At 41.5% G+C, this 23,321-nt stretch overlaps 2 protein-coding genes across 3 annotated transcripts; both read right to left on the bottom strand.

Annotated features, from left to right (window-relative positions):
* Positions 1-200: 200 nt before the first annotated feature.
* nrd1b (nardilysin b (N-arginine dibasic convertase)) lies at positions 201-13,254 on the bottom strand. Of its 2 annotated transcripts, none has more exons than XM_036520847.1 (31): positions 13,198-13,254; positions 12,274-12,485; positions 11,155-11,404; positions 10,346-10,427; positions 10,090-10,243; positions 9,743-9,816; positions 9,487-9,582; positions 9,062-9,184; positions 8,781-8,838; positions 8,616-8,689; positions 8,243-8,312; positions 7,724-7,801; positions 7,405-7,525; positions 6,782-6,840; positions 6,525-6,579; positions 6,226-6,330; positions 5,834-5,957; positions 5,635-5,721; positions 5,091-5,210; positions 4,922-4,973; positions 4,534-4,684; positions 4,296-4,423; positions 3,987-4,149; positions 3,826-3,857; positions 3,453-3,591; positions 3,012-3,059; positions 2,402-2,454; positions 2,135-2,218; positions 1,453-1,660; positions 1,213-1,302; positions 201-1,087 (listed from the first exon to the last, which is right to left on the bottom strand). In XM_036520847.1, exons 2-31 carry the CDS (start codon positions 12,462-12,464, stop codon positions 872-874), a joined length of 3,285 nt encoding a protein of 1,094 aa, XP_036376740.1. In that variant the 5' UTR covers positions 12,465-12,485; positions 13,198-13,254; the 3' UTR covers positions 201-871. The 2 variants fall into 2 exon arrangements, with proteins under 2 accessions (XP_036376740.1, XP_036376739.1); XM_036520846.1 differs by lacking the exon at positions 13,198-13,254 and adding an exon at positions 12,584-12,677.
* Positions 13,255-15,892: 2,638 nt separating this feature from the next.
* Positions 15,893-23,091, bottom strand: rab3b (RAB3B, member RAS oncogene family). The gene is made up of 5 exons (XM_036521158.1): positions 22,813-23,091; positions 21,537-21,761; positions 18,120-18,238; positions 17,326-17,450; positions 15,893-17,106 (listed from the first exon to the last, which is right to left on the bottom strand). Exons 2-5 carry the CDS (start codon positions 21,759-21,761, stop codon positions 16,919-16,921), a joined length of 657 nt encoding a protein of 218 aa, XP_036377051.1. The 5' UTR covers positions 22,813-23,091; the 3' UTR covers positions 15,893-16,918.
* Positions 23,092-23,321: the final 230 nt, after the last annotated feature.

A 23,321-nucleotide genomic window follows, 5' to 3' on the forward strand; every position in this document is an offset into this window, starting at 1 on the left:
TAATTATGTCTTGAGAAAGCAATGAGGAAGAAAGGCCTTAATCTCTCACTTAATCTTTAATAAATATACAGTATATTTACATATATTTCCACTATCATCATACAAACAGGCTACTAACATGCTAGCTGCCCTGGGGTTCATAGGCAGATGAGAAGCACTGCTCATTTGTATTAACCAATGTGCTACAGCCCTATTCTCCAGTCCACAGCCACACAGTTTGGTCAGGCTCAGCTCATTTAGTGTTCACAACCAAATTAAGCTAAAATATTAAAGTTGGTCAAAACTTCCACGGCATACCATGCTGATGACCACTTCCTATCTGGTTTACATAGTCTTCTGCTCCCATTACAACACACTTTTTTATTTCTAGCTGTCTGATCCCATTGCATATTAGTATAACACTGCACATTTATCGCTCACCCATCGATCAAATACACACAATTCAGCTATTTTCAGTGTAGGCTGTGTCCTTGACTTGACATTCAACCAACAGTAGAAGCTAATCAAATCAAGACATCAGAAAACCTCCCCTTCACATCCCTTTTCCTCTCCATCCACTCCTGATGGCTATTCGCTCCCTAATTTCAAATGTTTACTTCTGCCTAAATTGTGATTTTAATCAGAGGTTGAAGGGAAAAAATCTACTGTAGCAGTTTTTTAGCTCTGCTAAAGTACAGGGCTGTGAACACAAGGTTGATGACAGAGTCCATTGCCATTGACCCCTTTCTAAGTTAGATAGAGAGAAAGGAGAGGGGTACGGTTCACCACATTTCACTTTCCCTCAACAGCAGTTGTGCCAGCAGGGTCAAATGTATTGTATATGTCCCCTGCTGTTTCCAGCCATCGGACCAACACTGCAATGGTGCCCCTTCTATTTCAGTATCTTGTGGTAGGGATAGAGAGTTAGGGAGGACGTGAAGGTGCGGATGTCTGTGATCACTGTGGCATCGGCCAGCAAGGGAGAGGCGGGCAGGAAGATGAGCTTGGACACTTCTCCGTACAAGGAGGTTTTCTCGCCCTCCTCTGGGTCTGTATTGCCTGGCTCCTCTAGAGGGGGGTCATTCTCCTCCTCTCCATAACCCACCACCTGAAAGGATGAAGCACAAGTCAACTCATGCATCCCAAGAAGAGTGACAGAAAAAGGGAAACCTGTCTTTCAGTGGTAGTCTTTTTCTTAGAAGGTACCAAATCCAAAGAGGATGCTCGTCTTACATGCACACTGAGCTTCCTGCTGCCTTTGTTCCTGTGCTCCATGAACCAGGACACCAGGTCTGCCCTGGTGATTAGCTTTAGAGCCTCGATCTACAGCAGACAGAGACAGCAAAGAAAAAATTTTCGACAGACCCATATTCCACAATGAGAAGAACAATGGTAATGGAAGAACAATAAAAATATCCAAGGGTTTGATGTAGAGGATGTAGCCCATTGTTGTGCTTACAGCAGCTGTCTCACCTCTTTGCTGAGCCTGTCGAAGACATATTGCTGGGTGACCACTTCAAACCAGTTCCTGTCCACCTCTTCCCCTAGATGAGCGTCCTCACACTCCTTCAGCTTTATTAGGGCTGTCACTTGTGTTTTGAAAGCTTCAGCTGTAAGAGTGGCCAGCTTTTCCCCAAAGCTGACCAGGAACTCTTCAATCTTCATTTCAACTACTTCAGTGCTAAGGGGACAAGAAGCAATTCAGAGCTTTTCTTACATTTGTAATACAGCCCTAAAACTGGTTTGACTTATGTGATACTTCTTAATTTACAAGATTTCAGTTCATAATACACAGGAATACAAATGCAGAATAGTGCCGGGACCCTGTTCGCAGAGATTGAATCAATGTTCTAAATTAGTTTCCCTTGAATCCCTTAATCTCTCTCCCTGTGTTATTACTGCTGAATTTGGGAGCAGTGAAAGCCCAGCCCATGAATGACATGACTACTGTCTTCTACAGCTACTGATTTTACTAGGCAGCAAGATTACTTTTTCATCTGTAATTTACTTCACTAATGTATTCATTAATTATAAACTCTGCACAATCACCTGGCAGTTTTTCAATAAAAGATGGGTACCTGACAATCCATGCATCAACCACAAACCAAGCAATCTTGTAATGAACATACACACAAATACTGTAGAGTGGACTCACTTGAATTTTGTGGCCTGTGTCTCTACTGTTATGGAGAAGCCCAAAACACCAGAGGTGTTCCTGCAGGTGGGGTACACTTGATACCTGGGAGATCAGAGAGGGTGCTTTTTATTATTACAAAAACGGTAAAATAAATGTACTCATTTTTTTCCACCGCAAATTAAGTGCTTCAACGGCATGGTTTTAAAACCCAGCTAGGCATTTCCTAACTCTAACATGTCTCACATAATACCAAATCCACAAAGGAGCTTAGAGAATTGGACTCACCCCAGTGTCTCTTTGGTCCTAAGGAAGTCAAAGCAGGGCTCTTCCATATGCATCTATGGCAGAGCAGCAACATGGATCAGGTATTGCACAACATCTTTATATGTACAGTAATTTTACAACTCTCAACATTTTAAGGAGAAAGTAACTGCAACCTTTCTGGCTATTTGCCCGAATAAGGTTTTGTAAAAAAAATGTGGGCTTTCAATAGGATTCAATAAAAAGAGACCATTGCTTCTTGTAAAAAAAAAAGATTCTAACATTTTGATCCATCTTACTTCATCAAGCAATCTGTGAGAATGAGCTCTTCCCTTTTAAAAAGCCAAGACAGGCAAAGCCAACAGACCAAAATGTTAGTATCTCTCAAAATAATCAACACTTCCTTTGGAATAGCAAAAACGATTCTTTTTTTTTACATGTTACTGATTGTCATTGGTTTTTCAGGGCAGCAGTTTACAAACTCAGTCGGGTGTGGAAATGCTTTCTCTGTTTTGGCCTGCTGGTGGGAATCTGACAGCAGCAGAGCCTGTTTTACACTCAGTTCACTTGGCGGAGTCTCTCTGGCCCCGAGTACCTCAGCACCAAGTTCCATTGTGCATTCTACAACACTCACCACCAGCAGCTCCATCATGGTGTGCTCTCGCAGGTTCTTCAGCCCTGACTGCGGAGGGGCAGGAGGAGGGAAAAATGCAGGGCCGGGGAGGAGAGCAACACAGAACAGGAATAGTACTGCAGCTCAGTCCTTTCACTACACACTGGCGTCCTACTGTGAGGTAAGAGTGATGCGTGCAATATTCTCTAAAGAGTGTCATGAAGTGCAAGGATGAGTATTCATTTTCCCCTCACTTTCCATTCTATTCTGTAGCGGAGTGCTACAATACTTCATTGCACAATAATCCATTACACAAACAAATGAAAGTAAGTGGTGGCATTAAAGAAAAACAAAAAAAACCTGACCATGACGCTTTAATAAATGAACGAAAATGAGCTCTAAAAACATCATTTTGAAGGAAACATTTTTGCAGTCACCAAGTGTGTCTGAGGAGCATCTTACTTGGTAGTAGACGGTGACCTCAGAATTGGCGTCTCCCTTATTGAGTGACTTGACTTTGCACAGGTGGTGTTTCTGGGGCAGTTCCACCACTCTAAAGAGAACAGGGACCTCTTCTGATAAACTCTTGAACTGCAGTTTGCTGAAAGAGACAGGTGGAAACTAGTCAGATTATCTAAAAACACTTTCCATGCATACAACGTACTAAAATCATTGATTTTCTTTATTTTGTGCACTGCCATACCTAAACCCAATGAATGTTGAACAAGCTGCAGCATAACTACAAGACGAATAAGAATTCTTGATTTGATTTGGAGGGATAAGAGCGGACAGAGCAAGACAGGAGGCTAAAAAGAAATCCATAGAGCAGACTTACTCGACAACATACTGCAGAAACTCCACTGATTCCTACAGAGGAAAAAAATCATTAACTTTTTTGCATTTCAAAAGCACAGCCACAGAGCAGTGAGAGTATTATTGTACTACTTAATGCTCGTTAGGTGTCACATGTGAGTGTGGGTGTGGCCTGAGACTCACAGCGCTGGTGAAATTGCCCTGCACCAGCCCCTCCACGAACATCTCAGATTTGAGGCTGGCGACGAAGGCCATCAGGTCGGTGACGCTGAGCCCCTTCATGACGGCCTGGTACTTCTGCATTGTGGACCAGCGGCTGTGCTCCAGGATCAGAAGCCTCACATCCCTGAGACAGCCAGGAAACAGAGAGCGGCTGATGCTTGGACAGAAAGAGGAGACGAGGGATACAGGCACATACCACCAAACAAAATACTACCACAGCCCCAAGAGCAAACCCACACCACACCCCACTAGTCCTTGGTACAGACTCACTTTCCCAGCCGCTCCGGCTTGATTAGGATGTTGAAGTAAGTCTTCTTCAGCTGCTCTGCAAACATGGAGAAGACATCTGGCTCTGCAGTGAAGTCTGCAAGGTAGTCCACGATCAGGTTCAACAGCAGCTGGAAAGGAGACAGATTGGGAAACAGCATCACTGGGTGCCCCTGCAAATGTGTGTGGGTGTGACATCTGTGCTTGCCTGTGTGTGTGTGTGTGTGTGTACACTACTCACAGGTAGCTTATGGTTGAAGCCCTTGACCTTTATCATCATGCCATGCTCCCCTGCCACCAGCTTGTACTCCAGCTGAGCCACATCCGCCTCATAGGCCGGTTCTGCCAGGTTGTGGGCCAGGACGTTCACAAAGATATCAAACAGCACCAGGCTGCGGAAGACAGGCAATGCACAGGGGACAATAATTCACTCATAAAACTACATAGCTGCTCTGCCTCTAACAATGAGGAGACTGGCTAAAAACACTTCAGGATTTTAACTGCTAGCTGGGGGGAATTACAATCAAAAGATCTGGAATGTTTTTATGCTTGTTTTATATTAATTTTCACTTTTTCAGTATTCTTCAATTATTTGCCATTTTCAGGAGATGGGAACAACCTTCACTTACTTCACAGGAGATTTCTGAATCACAGGAGACAGTAGGTTGAAACGTACATAAGCTGTGAAGAGAAAAGGTGACAGAAATCCGAATGACCGTAAAGGTAATTACATCGCATCATTTTTATTGCATCTTTACAGTTACAGTGGCACTAACACACACATACACAAACACACACCTTTGGGAATTTTGAACTTGTTGTCCTTCTTGAACCAGAGGCAACCTTTCTCACTGCTGATGATTCTGACAGGGTATTCTGTGTCGGGACAGTCAGATGTTTTCAGGGAGAAATCAGTGGCTGTTAACAAAAAAAAGAGGAAAAGGAATTTTGATCAAACCATCATGAAGGGCAATCGGGTCTCCTTAATAATTCTGTATTAAAATTCATCTAACAGCCAAAAGCTACACAATTTAGGGAAAAGGAAAACACATTTTTTCCAAAGGAAAACACTGACAAAAATACGCATTACATTGCAGTTGCTTAGCAGATTACATCATCCAGAGCAATTTACAGTACACAGTTTACATAGCATCCATTTATACAGCTGAAAAGTAACTAAGTAAATTTGTAGTTAGTCCCTTGCCGAAGGGAAGAACAGCAGTACCTGACATGGGAATCAAACCCACAACCTATGGGTTACCGACCCTACTCCTTACAACAACCACAAACTGCTCACTCAATGACATGCTTGATAACACACAGATGACACAGACAAACAGACCTATAAACTTGTTCTCTGCAGGGAGGTGAAGTTCTGAGTTGAGCTCAAAATCTCCAGCCCAGAGGTCTCTCCACTCCTGTTCGATGTCTGGAACAAGGAAGAGGATATAAACTCAGCTATAACCACTACATTAGCTGTATTATGCGGTCATGAGAGACCTCTGATTTTGTCTGTTGATGTGGGAGGGGGCATTTCTCACCTTCAACACTGTACTGTGTCCCGAACCACCTCTCCTTCAGTGGGCAGTAGCCTTCGTGGTCAGGTGACAGCAGCAGCACGTTGGCCCTCTCTGGGGTCAGCAGGCTCAGGGCTGCTGATATCACCTGTCAGCAGAGGACAAGTCACAGCCAGACCCTCCACCGTTCTGTGCCAGCACCAAACCGACTATACTCCACAGACCCCTCCATAACTGCACTGTGCACGGGCCTGTGCATACAATTGATGCACAGTGCATTACCATTACATTACATTACACTACATTACTGTGATTTAGCAGACCGTCTTATCCAAAGCGGCTTACGTAGGTTACAATTTCACATATTAGTGAAACTGAGTGAGGACACAAACGTCGGTTTGTCTCTGCTGTGATACCTCAGGGTTGTACTCAAACATGAGCTGGTCTCCAGTCAGGAAGTCCTCTTTGGGAAACAGCTGCATGTTCTCACAGATGTTCTCCACATACTCTATGGGATCCGTCTGTCAGAGAACATTTTAATTTTCACTGTGATCATTCTCACTGTAATGCAATAGAGTTTACACAAGGGCACAGTAGATAGAGTATATTTGTTATTGAACATTCCACAGTACAACTATTACAAAATTAATGGCTGGAAATGAATGCTTTGCTGACTGATCATTTAGTGAGACAAGTAAAGTGCAAATATTATTACCTGCTCTTGGTATTGAAACTCATTGGCTTCAATCTTCTGAATTTCTTCATAAATTCTGCAGGAAAAGCATATGGAGAACAAAATGGTTAAGTAATAGCACACCATAAAAATGACAACACCATGTATACCTTGAATGCAACTGCCCCATTTCCCTGGTAGCTATACAATGGTATATAATCTAATCTAGTTATGAATGCATGTGACCAATGTTAGTTATATAGACAACAAACTGAATATGTGCCAAACTTGAGCTGCACCTCTGCAGGGGACCAGCAGTCTGTAACATCTTCAGGTACTGGAACACCAGGTGAATCACCTGTGAGGGGACACAACACTCAAGACATCAACATAGACTCCTCAGTCACCCCAAGGGACTGTCTTGGCCATGCAATTTTTCATGAATCTTCAGCTTCAGCTTTATTATTGCTTTATGAGGCAGACTCTCTTATCAAGAGTGACATACAAGGCTAATGTGACCCTGATACAATAAGAGCAATAACGTATGTACAGGGCATCTAGAAATGGACGTGAAGGTCCAAAACAGTATTAAAATAAAAGCACAACACCTGGCAATTATCCCTAGGAGCAGCATAATTCCATCACACTGAGCAGACTGAATGCAAAGTCTAACACTAAGTCTAACAACGTCAACAGCAAATTATTCAGAACTTTTGTTACCTGGCTCAACATTGAGGATCAAGGCCTTGGTTTGCCTATAAATTGTATAGTGGTACACAAGCTGAATACAAAATCTTCATATTTCAGCATTCAACTGTGCCCCCGTTCTACATATAAAAAGATGTCCAGGATGCTTGGTGATGTACTGAATCTTGTGTGTGACATATGGGTGATTGTATGAACGTGATGTAATCTTCCCCACCTGGTAGAAGTTTTGGAAGCCATCATCCGTCAGAGTGATGGAGATGCTGAAGATGGAGTAGGTGGTGTTCTGGTCAAAGCCTGTTTCACTGTTGCCACCAAACAGAGCCAGAGCCCAACACCTAGAGACATGGTCATGACCAAAACACTGTCACTGGGACACACAGACCTATCGATGTCAAACCATCCATTGTGGTACATTATTACAGGCTGAGGGTTTATTTAAGAGGATCCCAACGTTGCTGCTGTGCAGCCAGGCTATGGATTTGTGGGACTGTGCTGGTAGGATCACTGAATGTTAGAGGAGTGCCTTCACTCACCTCTTCCTCAGCAACGAGAGTATGCTGCCGGCTCCTTCATGACCAATCAGCCACGAGATGTAATGGAGAGGCTTCACCCTGAGAAACGCAGATGAGGTTGTGGTAACCTATTAAAACATGCTATTTGAAAGTATAAAATGTATCTGAAAGCACGAAGATTTGAAATCTTTAAGTAATTGTATCTAGTGATGAGGAGAAATATAATTTCATTTATGCACTGTTACAACTCAAAGTACATGGATTGTGCTGGTAAACATTCCATGGACCGAGAGACGTAAATGCATCTAAAAACAGAAAGATGAATGAGATTTTGTCAAAAATATCAGGGTCAGGGCTGATAAGTGTGGCTCTTGTGGGTACTGTATCTAGGCCTACAGTCTATCTGGGCTCTAGAAAACGACTGTTGTATGAGTTCTCACCCAGATAATTAAGTCAGTGAGCTCATCAGATGCTTGAACCATGTGAATACCTGAAAGCCTCCCCTTAACCGTACTCTCAGTCTGCCCCCTGTGAACTCACCTGTAGTGCTTCCCTTGTGGAGGCAGCGCCCAGGTGATGGTGAGGGCATGGACCTTCCTCACAGGTACCACTGCAAAACAAACACATAAGTCAGTACCAACATCCAAACACACATGCCGGTCAGCACCAACTACAAAACTTTAGAAGTCAACTGGGTAACAGATATGACAAATATGTATCAATTTATCATTTTGGCTTTCAAGCCATTGGGACCATTCCTTTGTATGCATGTATTTAAATACAACATGCTATCTTAAATTTAAATGTAAATTTTGTATACATAATAACATAAAATAATAAAAACGCAAGCATATGTTAATCACCTGCTAACTGTTTACACTAACTGTTCACACTACATACAAAAAAATTTCACCTCTGTAAAGTTTGTTGAAGGATGGGGTGTCAAAAGGGTCCAGGAGGTGTGAGAAGTCAGGTTTGATCTGGCCACTGAAAGAATATGACATAGAGCGCAGTGCTCAGGGAGTGTAGACAAGGCTGGATGCATGACTGTGCTTGAGCATTTAAACGGCTGTCTCACTTGTTGGGGACATTGCTGAAGATCTCCCTCACCCACTCCTCCAGCGTGTCCAGAGTCTCTGCAGAGGAGGTGGCAGAGAGGGGAAATGTGTCATTCATGTATCACACACCCCATCTCTGACAAGGCTACAATTACACACAATATCTCAAATACACAGGCTAATGACTAAACTTTTACAGTTAGCACAATCAACCTGTTTGATTTATTTAATGAGAGCTAGCACATATCACTTCAAAATAATACTCCTTTAAGCACAAGCACACATCGAAAGCATTTCACACCTCTGGACTGTACGACAAGGGTCATGTAATGAGCGGAGTAGTGTCTCTTCCAGAACTCGCGGAGACGCTCGTAGGTGTCGATATTCTTTTCTCTGGGGTCATGCTTCAATGTCTGAGCATTTCCTGACAAAACAGGAAACAAAAGATAGTCATCCTTCAACATCAAACGTTGATACTTCATCATCAAATTCTGCAAAGTTGGATGTTCACTGATAATATCAGAGATAACAAAACATTCATTACAAACAGAAATTCAAACAATAAAACATCCCAGTAATAAACCAAAAAACCAAGAAATACACCAAAACAAATATGTGAAAACAGATAAAAACCAAATAACAGAACACCACAGGCATTCCCAAACTGTGTCATACTCATTCTCTGGGTAAAATAGATGAAATAAGTGTGTGTCTACATGGCCTTACCCCAGCAGAACTTGCCCATGGGGTGGTTGGGCTTAGCCAGGCTGCCGAAGAGCATCTCCTTACGGTGAGAGTCAGATGGTCTCGCCAGCTGGAACTCTGCAGAACAAATGCATACAGATAGAAGCTAGAAGAATACCTACCACAGCCCTCATGAGAAAGGACAGCAATGTAACAGAAAATGGGGAACGATATCAACCCATCCACGGAATTCTTAAAATGCACCTTTTGCATGAGAGATATTTTTGTAATGACTTACCGCTGTCAACGGCCTCTACCTCCCTGTCAATGGCATCTTTGATCATCAGTGGACAAATGAAGAACTGCGCCCACCTGTGGACAGACATGGCAAGCACACATCTAAAGCCTGCTCCACATGTGAAAATGGAAATAATGCTCTGAACGTGAGTCTTGCTTTAAAGGCACACCATAGCACAACTGACTCGTGTGCAGATTAGTTGTTATTGTAAAACAAAATTTAGCATTGACATTTAAGAAAAGAAAGGTTAAAAATTGGATGGTAATTGTGTTAGTAAGTCAAAAGCACATCTTTGTAAGGGTATTGGGTCCCGGTGTGGATCAGCACTGCACCAGGTGACAACACACCTGTCCAGTGCCTCCCGGAAGTGTTTCCTCTGGACATCAAACTGGAAGATGGTTCTCTCACAGTCTGTGGAGGCATTGTCACTGCCTCCATGTTTCTTCAGAAATGCATCAAAGCCATTCTCAGCAGGGTACTTCTCACTTCCCATAAACACCACTGAGAGAGAGCAAGAGGGAGTTGGGGTGGACACAAGTTTCAGCACGAAGCCATGACACATGCTTGACTACATCAACCCACTGAGAAGAGGGCATAACTCACTGTGTTCAAGAAAATGGGCCAGGCCAGGCAGGTCGTCTGGGTCACTGAAACTCCCCACTCCAATGCACAGAGCGGCTGCAGACTAAAGCAAAAGAGCGATAACAGCATCACCTGACACACTCTGCTGCACAGACGCTTCAGCAGATGAACGCCTTCACCAGGCTGTGATACTTGTGGTGGTAAATTACACTGATCTATTGCCATAAATCTCATTTACACTGATTGATCACCGAGAATACGACCATTCATGTACACTGACCTATCAACAGAAATATCATGTGTCACAACCCGATGAAGGCACATATGCACTGAAAATACGTTTTGTTTTGTTACATTTACATGTATTCATTTGGCAGATGCTTTTATCTAAAGCGAGTTACAACGCAAGCAAAAACCACAAGGAGAAAAAGAAGATCTTTTGAGTAAGCTAATGTGTGTGTGTCTGTTTTTCATTTGTTGTACGGTAACAAGTAGGCCAACACCTAGTTGACTATGGGTGTACGGTTTTGCTCCATATGCAATCATACTGTCAAATAACACAATATTCTGAGTCATGTTCAGCCCAGAGGAGAGGAACAATATCAACACACATGACAAACATTAATAATTTGTGGAAATTGTGTTTTGTATAAAAACCACCAGGGGCCAAATGGTATTGCTCCAAGAGATATTTAGCAACAGAGATGTTAAACAGCTTCACCAGATGCACACTGTCCCATGGCTGTATTGGATCACTGAGTTAAACTACTATGAAATGTGTGGGTACAACAGCTATGAATACATACAGATTCCTTCCATGGAAAACAGACCTGTTTTTCTGAGCAGCCCTTTTTCTTCTTCCCATCATCATCCTCTTCCAGATCCTCAAAGTCACTATCATGCTCATCATCAGACTCCTCTTCAGTGCCCCCTCCGGAGTCCTCTTCCTCTTCCCCACTGTCCTCCTCCTCCTCCTCTCCCTCCTCTCCTGAATTGTCAGAGTCTTTGGGGCTGCCTTTCCCTGCACCGCTAAAGTCTGAGATGAGGAGAGCTCTCAGTCCGTTGCTCAGCTCGATGTACCTGCAGGAAGAGTTGATATTGACAGAACTCATCATCACAAAACAGATCCAAATGACCACAGATGTGCAAGTATGTGATAATTTACTGATGGTACATTTAAGATACTCTACTCTGTAACCCATTTAGGCAATCACACTTTTCTCTGAAGCAATTAATGTACATGTTTTTAATAAAAAATGTCTGTCACTGTCCTCTGACCTCTGAAGTAATATCACAATGGCTGCAAAGAGACAAGAGCTGCTCTGGAGTTCACCTTTCTGCTATAGACAGACTTCTTACAAACTGATTATGGGGGATTTTAACATGAATGGCATACCTATATTTCAAAACCGAGTAGTCATAGTTTTTTCTTATTTGTTTTAAGTATTATGAATTTTTCATCAAAACAGAATTAACTTAAAATTCATTAAAATTTAACTTAACTAAAAATTTTATAAATATTAATTTGTCTGGTGGAATATGTTTTTACATCTATGTGATACATACATCAACAACAGATCTTAGTGTCAGCTTTCTCTGGGACTAAATCAGACACTGAATGAATTGGGTTCATTCATTCAATACTCCTCCACTATGACTCAAGAAGCTAGTGGAATACATACTGCATATCAGTTGCAGAGGACATCATTCTCAACATAAGTGTGCGTTTTGTATACACCGATTGTGTATGTGTTTTGTGCACACCGATTTATTTATTTTAAAAAATGGTGCATGTGTGTAAGTAAACTATAGAAATGATTCAGATGTACGGGACAACAATGCTGTAACCGCCATTGCTACATTATATTTGATTCCGTTACAAACACTCAACCACTGTATTTAGCAACGGAGAGAACCCATAAATTGTAGCATCTATGACTTAACCCTACCTGTAGTGCTTTGGGTCACTCGGCGATTTGATTATCTGAGTGTCTCCTGGGTTGTCCTCACAACCTCCTTCGTTAGCTCCCAGTTCGCCTTGATCTCTGGGTTCGGCAGGCTGGTGTTGTTCAGCCCGGTCCGGACCACAGAGCTGACTGGATTCCGTGGCGGCACTTTTGGACTTGTTCGTCTGGGGCATTCTTAAATGTTGGGTTTAGCGCTGCAATTTAACCACATCAAAGCAACACGCTGAGGTCATCAATAATGTTGAATAAGACCGTAAATGTGATTACCAAATATTATGAAAGGGACACCTACCAAGTTACCTAACGTTAGCTTTCAGAAGCGATCGAAGCAGTCTACGGCTAGCTAGCTAGCTATCCACACTTTTTGGACATAATGTTCATTTCAGTGCGAGATTATCTAACGGTGCAGTAGTGCGCACTGTCGCAGAAGCAACCGTTGCTATTACAGTAGCAAGCCAGCTAACTAGCTGTCATTCTGTAAATTATTTTTCAGTTCAACGTGATTTAGCTCGCTAGTCTGAGTGTTACAGCATTCTAGCGAAAAGCATCTGTCTAACAATGACAATCATCACTGAACTGGCAAAAAGAAGTAACGGTAGCTAACGTTCGCTAATTTAGATCAACCCCACTGTCAAAACACCGGGACAGGCCATCATTCAGCTAGCTGTCCTAGCTAAGAACGTCCCAGCTTTCAGTAATCGGCTGTAACTAGTTAGCAGGCTTGCTAGCTGCTTTTGGTAACTGTCACACACAGCCAGTGTTGACCATAACGCGGCAAGTGCTTGGCAGCCATCTGCGGAGCTGTGTTAGATGCTAGAATACAACAGCAGGTTTGAAAAAATATGTAGCAAAGTTATGATAAAAGTTGCGATGGACCTGTAAACAGAGAGCACCACTTTGTCATACCTCTTCTCGGTGATGTTATGTGCTGCCTCAACCAAACATGCGCGTCCTTGCTGCGATACAATAGGTGAGTGACGCGATTCGCCGAGAGAGGTGACAACAGGCGAACATCTGACTGCCCTTAGCAGGTAAGCCATCTGAAGCGACAGGGACAAGCGTTTACACCAGTGTATGAAAGTGGCGCCTGCAAAAACAATTAGGAAATAACCGCTGCCGTATGATGTACATTCATTCACGAAGCCCTTTGAAATTTAGTTTTTAGGACTTTCAAACACACACACACACACACACAGTCTGAAGCTGCTCTGACGGCAAAGGGCGGTCCAGCTCCTTATTAGTTAATATATTATTTGCATTATTATATTTCCATTATTCCATTATTTTGTTGATATATAAATACACATAGACATTTAATGGATTAAATTAAGTTATTTAGCTTTGTTGAGATGTATTTCAGTGATCGTATTGTCTGAGCTTACGTAGATGTGGCTGGTAAGTGAAAAAATAAATATTCCACTTAATATTTTGTCATGGTGTAAAATTAGCCTGCATTGTTTCAGTTTACCAGCCATTAGGAGAAATACAAGAAACAACGAGCTAACAGAAAAGGTGTGCATGCAGACACTACTTAACATGATCTTGTAATTTTCTCACTTGCATCCATCACCTCTTTTTATAGAAGTCAGCAGTAGAATGCCAGTCTGATCAGGTGAATTTTCATTGGATAGTTGAGGGGTGTATCCTTTTATTTTTTTCTGATAATTCTCCCAGGCTCCCACCTCTTTACAAATACAGTCAAAATGGCAGATTTTAAAGGACACTCACATCAGGTTGGTGTGTACAGGTCTTTAAATGCAGAAAAAAGGATTAGAATTGCAATTTGCATTAAAGCAACCATAAAACACATCTTAGTAATTCTGTAAAGAAATTTGTAGTTTAACTTCCAACACTTCTACTTGATGCCTTTGACCACCATTTGCTGTGGGTTGGTAAGACAAACTATCACCTTGTATGATACTGTATTGAAATAGTGGATGTTGAGCAGCAGATGCAAAAATCTTAAGATATTGCCCAAAAAGGATTGAAGGAGACTAAATGTGATAAAGAATTATTTAATGGGGATTGACACCTAAAGACTACAATAAATTAGCATTTAAAAGTCAATGGTTATGTTCTAGATACAGATCATTTTAGTTCAAATTGCTGATAATAGGCGACAGCTTAGCCACCAGGCAATGCTCTTTGAAGTTCCTAAATAAAAGTAAGACAGCAAAGCATTTGTAACAATTGAAATATTTATAGTAGGCCCAGTCTTGAGTTCTTAAAACAATTACTATTATCTGTGTATGTTTCAGCGTTTTTCAGCTTATCACTTAGGTACTCCATTGTGGTGTGTACACTGTGCTGTACCTGTGTTATTGTTGCTTCTGTGATTCCTTTTTCATGTATCTTGCTGGGACAGCTTTGTAAGTCACTCTGCAGTAAATACTAACAATAATGCTGGTAAACACCCCCTTAATACTAGAAAGCAGATCAAAAACAGATCACACAGTACCATTTCAGTCCAGAAGGACTTGATATATACTGATTGTATTGTATATACAACGTCCTCCATATTGAAATAAGATGAAAAAGAAAAGTCCATAAGTAGGTTACATATACTGTATTGGAACCTAGGTACCAAAAATTACTCTATACAGTGTTTGAGGGTTCCATTACTTATGAACTTTGGACTGAGGAAGAAAAAGTCACGTGAATTTGCATATCATTGATCCATGCACCTATCCTCACTCTGCTTAAGTTGTCCACATGTTTTGATGTGAAATTCTACTTGGTATGGGTATTTCCCCCTCAGGTTGGTGCCTCTGTTTTTGTTTAATAAGTTGTGAACAAATCCAGTAGGTTCAAGTAGAGCTTTGTGCTTTTATTGTACCAAATCGCACCTAAAAGGAACAAGCTGAGTCACACAGCATAATACAATTTGTGCTTTTCCAGTCTTCTCCTTGTGTTCATGACCATGGAGGTTAACTATCAACACATACTCTACATTTGTTTTCATCATGGTTAAAGCATAAAAATAAATGCATACTTTACTCCATCATAGATTCTAACTATATAATTTTAAATTCACGTATAAAACAATTACATCATGACATTATCATCAATAATTTATAGTTAACATATATTCTTTAATATGTACTCATTGAATGTTCTACCTAGAGGTGGAAAGACTACTCTTTAGAATAACCATTTTACCAGTTTAACTGGAGAAATGTTTGACAATATCCTTTCACTCAGCATGGTGTTCAACTTGGTAAATATCCTGAGACTCTATATTCCGTGGCTAATTTAAAGAGTACTTTGCATCCTACATTACTGTGTTTATGATTTAATTAGTGTTAAAATGCTTATTGGAATTATAAATGCATTGCTAACAGCATACACATTTTATTCATAAATTGACCCATCTGTGTGACCTACATAAAACCAATAAATATATGTATATATTTAAATCTGAACACTCCATACATCAAATATTTTCACAAAAGAATATATATTATATATGTGTATATACACACACATACATACACACACGCACAATATAATGCTCTCCTATGAAAGACACATTCATGTTTCTACAAGTTTCACACTATAAACAGGACTCTTACAAAACAATATAGTAGTTCATTAAGCCTAACATTACACTGAATGTCTACAGAGTGCCCCAGACGTCCAAAGAATCTGTTGTTGCTGTGCTGCCAGGGTGCTGGAAATTATGGAAGAAGCTTTGCATTCAGCACCTAAAGTCAATTCATGAGCTGCACCCTGAACACCAAATTCTCTAGGTTTGACACACAGTCTCAGTTGTGTGAGATTGGTGGGACACCCTGGATGTTTATCTGATGCACTCTTTGTCCGTTGGAAGAGATAGTTGCATCATACAGAAGGTACATGGAACAAAAACAGTAAGCACCGACAACTGATTAATTAACATTTCTGAGAATGGGTGTTTGCTCAGGTTCAGTCTGTGCAGTTTGCTGTGTTTTTTCAGAAAGTAATTTTACAGCAGTGTGTTTGACTTTACATGTTTCTGCTATTCTTGCTTCACCTTTTGGATCTCACTCTGATCATACGACTTGTACCCTTGACTCATGTTGACAGCTCCATCTTTCAGATCCTTTGTTCTTCTGTAAAACAGAGTACCCTGATACACCGGAATATGATAACCAAAAGCAAATACTTAATTAACTCCTCTTCCACATCTCAAAGTACCCAACGCTTCACACTGAAATAGCTGACATTTTGTTTCTGCTTTGTAGGCATGAAATAGAAAGAGGGCAAAAGCATTTTCTAGGAACTGGATGAGCTGATGACATTCTGGAGAATGAGTGCAGCTATCTCTTCACACCTTTGAACCCGTGATCCCAACAGCTGTCATGTCATGCTTCTTTAGGCAGTGAACACATTGCTGTGCTGGAGTAGAGGCAGTGCTGTGCTCGGCTGTATACCCTGCTTATTGTGTCCCTGGCCTGGGAGCCAGGGGTCAGAGATGAGATGTGAAAGGTGAAGGTTCACAATGGACCATTGAGGGCATGGCATGTAAATGAATCAATGGGACCAGTGGATGAAGAGTGAGATGGCATGTACAGAAAAAGAGAGGGCTGATTGCATTGAGAGGTGGGAGGTTGAGGACTGGGAGATGGGAGAAGTGGGAATGGGAGGATCAGCAGGTGCAGTTCTGAGGCAGCTGGGGCGGCTTGTCCGTGAGCCTTGTGTTCTTGGCACCAGTGACCATGGATGGGTCTGTGTCCACTCTCTCGGACATCTTCACACAAATGATGTCAACCAGACGCTCGAACACCTGCCGGACATTGATGTTCTCCTTGGCGCTTGCTTCATAGTACTCAAACCCTGCCGGTAGGAGCACACATATGCTTTATAATGCTTTCCATATTTACCTCAGCACAACAGTAAGCCTTGCAGTGAACTGCAGTGCATCTTGCCTCCAAAAACAGCTTTCATATAAGTATTCACCAAATTAACATTAACGACAGAAGTATCACTCTTCTTCATAGCTTCACTAGGGACCGCCACAGTTCCAGGTAAAGCTTGTGGCACCTTCATACTCACCTAGTTGGTCAGCCAAATGCTTGCCCTTTTCTGGGGGTACGACTCTCTCGTCGTCCATGTCACACTTGTTCCCGACCAAGATCACCTGAGCATTGTCCCAGGAGTAAGTCTTGATCTGAGTGGCCCTGGAACATGCAGAAAATTTAACTAAATTGGAACATGCAGAAAATGTGACTAAATTTGACTTTAACCCAACACTACAAGTAAGCAAACATTCTAAACTACCTGCATGCATGATCTTTCACTCCAGAGCTCTCTAAAGAGAATCTCCTGTGTTTTCATATCTCTGAGATAATGTGGTAGCATGATGTGTTAAAACCCAATACTTTGCACAATGTTGTGTGCATAATTAATACTCTGACATGGCTCCCAATCCCAGGTTCACTGGTGTTTAGCAGTAAGTGCAGCAATATGTGTCCATACTAGTAATGTGATAAGTCTGATTTCAGGATGGGCCCTGGGGTTGGGTATCAGTGGATTTCTCCTAGATAAAATCACCAAACATTCAAAATATGTAACAGGAGGAAAAATGTTACACAGTCACATTTTTGAATGTGTGGAAATCAAACCTAGCAGTAAAGGAATTTGCTTTGTTTAAATGCAGTGAAAAATCAGTTGCTGATATGCTAGCCCTGTGATGCTGCAAAACTGACTGGAAGGATTTTCTCATTTAAAGATGACAGTGGATAAGAGAGGACATTAAACACATGTAGTGTAAATTCATCTGAAAGCTACAGGAAAATACAATGAATGCTTGATATGCTCCACTTACAGGGGCTGTAGGCAGCACTCACCAGTCCTGCACTGCATTGAAGGACTCCTCGTTAGTGATGTCGTACATGAGGATAAAGCCCATGGCGCCCCTGTAGTAGGCTGTGGTGATGGTCCTGTACCGTTCCTGTCCAGCTGTGTCCTGTTGAATGCATGCACGTCAAAGTGCATTGAGTTTCACCAAAACAGTATATGTGACCCGCCTCGGGCCACATGAAAACTACAAAGACTGGTATAATTCTGCAAAGTGTCAAAATATTTCATTTTAGAGGAGAGTCTAACCCTGTAAATAACTTAAGGCTGTGTTCAGACAACACGATGACGACACATTCTAATCTCGAGGTTCTGATTACATTCTATTTAAATTCAGTGCAAACGCTGTGGGGCTGCCGTGCGATTTTCACAGTATTCAGTTGGACAGCAGAGCTCACATGCGTTAGACATCATCTGTGAGAAACTAATTGCATTTGACAGTGCTGTCTCCTGCAATCACCTATTAACCTTAATAAGAGTAGAGCAACTAGATATAATCCGTTATATCTAATGCTGTTCTATCTTGTTCCTAACTAATTTACTGTACTAGGGAGCAGTTAATCTGTGTGTTCTGTAACAACACCCTCTATGCTCTTCTGTTTTAATTAAGATCTCATTTAATCTGTCCACCCATCTGCTGGTTTATTGATCTATGCTTCCTCCTGCCTTTCTGCATTTAACTGTTGCTTGGAATGTGCCATGCTTTCTTTGCCCTCTCTATCGATCTCCCTGTGGCGTTTGTGTTTAATGATATTTGATGTGATTTTTTTTTTTACCCTGACTCCTAATACAAACATCGGTCACTGGACCTCCTCATCAACATCACTGAAGCATGTAACTGTGATTAAATGGCGACAGATATGCTGCACAACCACAGAATACTGAGGAATCTCCTGGCTTTGATGCTCTGCTCCTGGTGCACTGCATCTCTGTTCATTCACAAAATAAACACAGGACTGAGGACAAGGCTCATTCAGAAACCATTAATAACCCAATCTTCTTGATTGTTTCACTTACAGGGATTCTCTGATGTGCAACATAAAATCTGTCTCAACACCATGAATCATGCATTCATAGCCAAATTATTCTTTAACGATGTACTAATTCCAGAACATTAGAAATGATGACATTTCTGAATAAGATGTTAAAACATAATGCCAAATGTGACATCCATTGTCTGGAATTAAATTAGCACAGAGAATATAATTCTGTATGTTTATTTTAATTGCATCTGCTATTGTGTATACTGTAGCACATCCTGTCTGATTTCCGAGATCCTCGCTGCCCACATGAATGACACTGCAGCTGTTTTAAGATCTCGGTCTATTTTTACACATCGTGCCTCCGTTAAAACCGCAGCAGGGCCAATCCATGCTGATTACCGCTCTGCGCTTGTCGCAAATTGCAAATTACTCCGCCAGTTCGGTCTGATCGCGTAAAACTGGCTCCTGTTTTCTCCAGAAGGGTTCTACCCCCTTCACCCCGAGGGGGCAGTTTAATTGCCTCGGAGGATCTCCGCTTGGCAGTGGTGTGAAGTGCTGCTTCCATGACAACCACCACAGACGATGGGAGATCAGCAGAGGCTTCGGCTCCTCCACCTGGGGAGGATTGCTCTAAAGCCGCTCATACAGACCTGCCGGGGTGTGGCTGTGTTTATCTTTCACGTGCACATGTTTACTGCTCTGGCAGCGCAGGGAAAGCACAGGAATCTGGCACGCTGATTGCCAGGTTGTGGATTCAGACTGGGCTGGGGGCATTGCTGCCACAGGCATTGAATACGGCATCTGACTTTCAATTGTCCTCACCGTGTCAATTAAAGCTAAGCTGCATAGTGCAAGCACTTTATGTATCCCTGGGCCCTCTAAAGCAAATGAATATTAATAATGAAAACTGTGAGAAAATGTAACCATATGGTGAGCATTATGTAATCAGAAATCAAATTAGATTTGATACTGACATCAGGTCTGACTGCCTGCTGTAAAAGCAGCATACCCACAGTAAACATCCCGAAGAATCAAAGCCCTCAGAAAGCAGGCATTACATTAAAACATAAGAACATTCTTAACAGCAAGGAAGCAACACAATTATGTTTTCTGTTCAGATTTTGTGTGCACACAATGTGAAGTCATATCCCATACATATCCCCAATCTATTGGATTTTAAAAGCTTATGTCAATTATTACATGAATAAAAATACCTTTGAATGAACTGTTCTGAATAAGTGTATTGGATAAGCAAACACTAGAGAATACAGCAGATCCCTGGAGCCCAGGGTGCTTGTCCCTGCTCTGACTCTCATCATTCTAAGCACAGTTGATACTACAGCATGGATTGTGGATGTAGGTTGTTTGCCACTTTGTTCTCCCCTCAGCTCTTAAAAATGTGAGTGCTAGTATTATACACAATTTATCTATTTGTCATCCACTTGTACTGCTCATTGACAAATAGCACACTATAAAGGTAGCGCACTGTAAATGGTTATCAGTGTCAGAGAGGCCAGACAGGTTCAGGAAAAATCTCACAGACAAAACAATCAAACAAATGCAATGAATGTAACTGAATAGAGGTCCATGTTCCATTTCAACAAGAGGACTGACCTTAACCGCCCAGTACAGTGCATGAGCAACCCTGAAAATACCCAGTTTGCATTTTACTGTAATCTCCTATGCTAGTGCTAAAATGGGCCACGATGAGGTGCTAATAAAAATTTTTAGTCCTTTTGTGTTCCTGTCTGAACTATCAACTATTGGAATTCATATGCCTAGTACTTTATATGATGAATATTTCATCTTCTTTGGTACTTGATATGATGAATAATTCATCAGACTTAAGGTTATTCAGTGCAGGTGACACAACTGGCTTCATTTATGATATGTGCTATTGGCGCTTTGTGCTTCCTCACCACAATCATGCAGTTCACACAGTGTTGATAATTCCTACCTTGGCAGGTTAGAAACTGCAGCAACTGCAATGGGAAGTGACTTCATGTTATTTACATCCTGCAAATGTCACCCTTTTGGGGAAGGGGGGGCAGGTGCAGTTTAGTGTTTAGTTTAAAATTTAGTGCAGTTGCTGGGGTGGATATATGGGGTGATGGCACTAGAAAAATGTAAGCCAAAACTGGCATTGTGCTCTTGAATATGCTTGAACAGTAGCCCATTTTCCAGTCCTAATAACTATTTGTCTATACCTAGATAATCCAGTGTAAGGTTTTATTGCCACTGGAGGCTACAGAGGGAAACAGATTAGCCGAGCCATGACAACTATCTTTTTTTTCGTACAGATGAAGTAATCAATCTTTCTTCTTTACTGTTAATAATACATATCAATCCATTGTTGAAGAGGAGTAACAGGAAGCGCAAGAAAATACATAAACAGCCACCGACAGGCAAGTGCCTGAGGCTCACCCAGATCTGAAGCTTCACCCTTTTGTCGTTCCTGTAGACAGTCTTCACTTTGAAGTCGATGCCCACCGTGCTGACGAAGGAGTTGCTGAATGAGTCGTCAGCATATCTGAACAGAAAGCTGGTTTTGCCCACACTGCTGTTGCCGATGATCAACAGCTTGAACATGTAGTCAAAGTTCTGGTCTGAGCCATCCCTCTGCCCTAAGCGGTAGTCTGCCTTTGCCATCTGAGGAAAATGAGTCAAACACAGGAGACATCATGACATGATCTTGTAGCAGGTGTTATCATTTGAAATGTGTTGATATGTGCATTTATTCATCTTGCACGTTAGGAATAACGGAGGAACCCAAGTAGAGGTTTACGCAGAAACATGAAAATCTTGCAGAGGGATGTGGAGACACGTAATCTATTTGTATGTGTGCATTTGCAAAACAAGTGACACATGCTGTATAGGCACACACAGGGGGACTGAAAAAATACATCTGCCTAATATAATTTACACATACAAAACCATCGTTCAGTGCTAACAACAAAGTGTGTTTGAGGTTTATCGCGTATTTCCCTCATCACTCAGCACTTCCACAGACACTAACAAGCGGAAGTCAAAGACTTCATGTTAATGAATGCTAATTTGGGCAAACGCATCAGGCAGACACCAGGGATCACCTGATTTCGTACGAGGCCAGATAGCTTACCTTCTTCGGTGAATAAATATCCCATGCCTTTCGATTTCAGTACATTAAAAATACATAACAGCCGATTTAGTTCTGACATGACAACATGTTTCATTTATCCAGTGTCTTTCGAAACGGTTATGTAAACGTGTTTGCGTAAGTACAAACAAATTGACGAGACAGGCTTGAACTAGAGGTGTGGTACTCCCTATTCAAAACACATTCAAAAGGCACAATGAAAACACAATGATCAGTTAATTATTTGCATGCAAACCATGTTGGATTATTGAAGCGGTAGGTCGCCCACTTCATATTCTAAGAAATGTGGATATATACCCCAATTACATCCGGTTATACCTGGTAACATTTGAGATCAGGAGCAGGTGTTCTGCACACACTACCTAATGTAAAAGGACCAAACTGAAGACATCTCCGCTGCTGTTGATCATTTAACTGTGAGTGATACGTCGACTTTGTCACAAAACCGCTGGTTATATTTTCCAGTCGACCATGAAATATCAAATGAATTCATACGGAATACATAACACGTATTTTGCGGGGAGCACAAGCGCGATATCATAAAGACAATGAAATTAAACTCACCTTTATTGTCTATTCAGCGTGCTTTCCTTGTTCTTCGTTGCTATCCACTGTAAGCTCGAAAAGGTACAGTCGCTTGAATCAAGTATGTGTCCACACCGTAGCTACAGTACTAGCAAACGTCTTGTTTACTGATGAAATTGTACGTCTGTCTTCGGTAGTTGCAATCTTCTTGTGTAAATCGATAGTAGATTACAAATATCAGTGCAGTAAATAAACACTAGTTATGTATGTCATATAGTATTGACTATTTTAACTAATTATGTTACTCTGCTCTGTTACAGCAAAAGCAAGCAACGAACATTGTAGGAGGAGCAACTGTTAAGATTTGCAAAAGCGCCTCACCTCCTCATAACACCCAATTCAAAATGAGCCAGTCAAGACAGTCACTGTCAATCCCACATAAAATTTTCAAGACTTGTAATGATCGGTGGCATTCATGCAAGAATATGCAATTGGCATCATATTTTTCTGACTCAACCTTGTCACATCAATTTATTTTTAGGAACCAA

Source organism: Megalops cyprinoides, chromosome 2, assembly GCF_013368585.1.
Source record: "Megalops cyprinoides isolate fMegCyp1 chromosome 2, fMegCyp1.pri, whole genome shotgun sequence".
NCBI lineage: Eukaryota > Metazoa > Chordata > Actinopteri > Elopiformes > Megalopidae > Megalops > Megalops cyprinoides.

Bases quoted from the DNA above. Each gene is read 5' to 3' on its own strand.
- nrd1b (XM_036520847.1), bottom strand. From the start codon at position 12,464: ATGCCCCAGACGAACAAGTCCAAAAGTGCCGCCACGGAATCCAGTCAG. The intron at 6,841-7,404 runs GTGGGGAAGATT...GTCCCCTCACAG, and splicing joins GCTTCCAAAACTTCTACCAG to GTGATTCACCTGGTGTTCCA. The intron at 6,331-6,524 runs GTAATAATATTT...GTTCTCTGACAG, and splicing joins AGTTTCAATACCAAGAGCAG to ACGGATCCCATAGAGTATGT.
- rab3b (XM_036521158.1), bottom strand. From the start codon at position 21,761: ATGGCAAAGGCAGACTACCGCTTAGGGCAGAGGGATGGCTCAGACCAG. The intron at 17,451-18,119 runs GTGAGTGCTGCC...TGCATGTTCCAG, and splicing joins TTCAATGCAGTGCAGGACTG to GGCCACTCAGATCAAGACTT. The intron at 17,107-17,325 runs GTGAGTATGAAG...TCCTACCGGCAG, and splicing joins GCATTTGGCTGACCAACTAG to GGTTTGAGTACTATGAAGCA.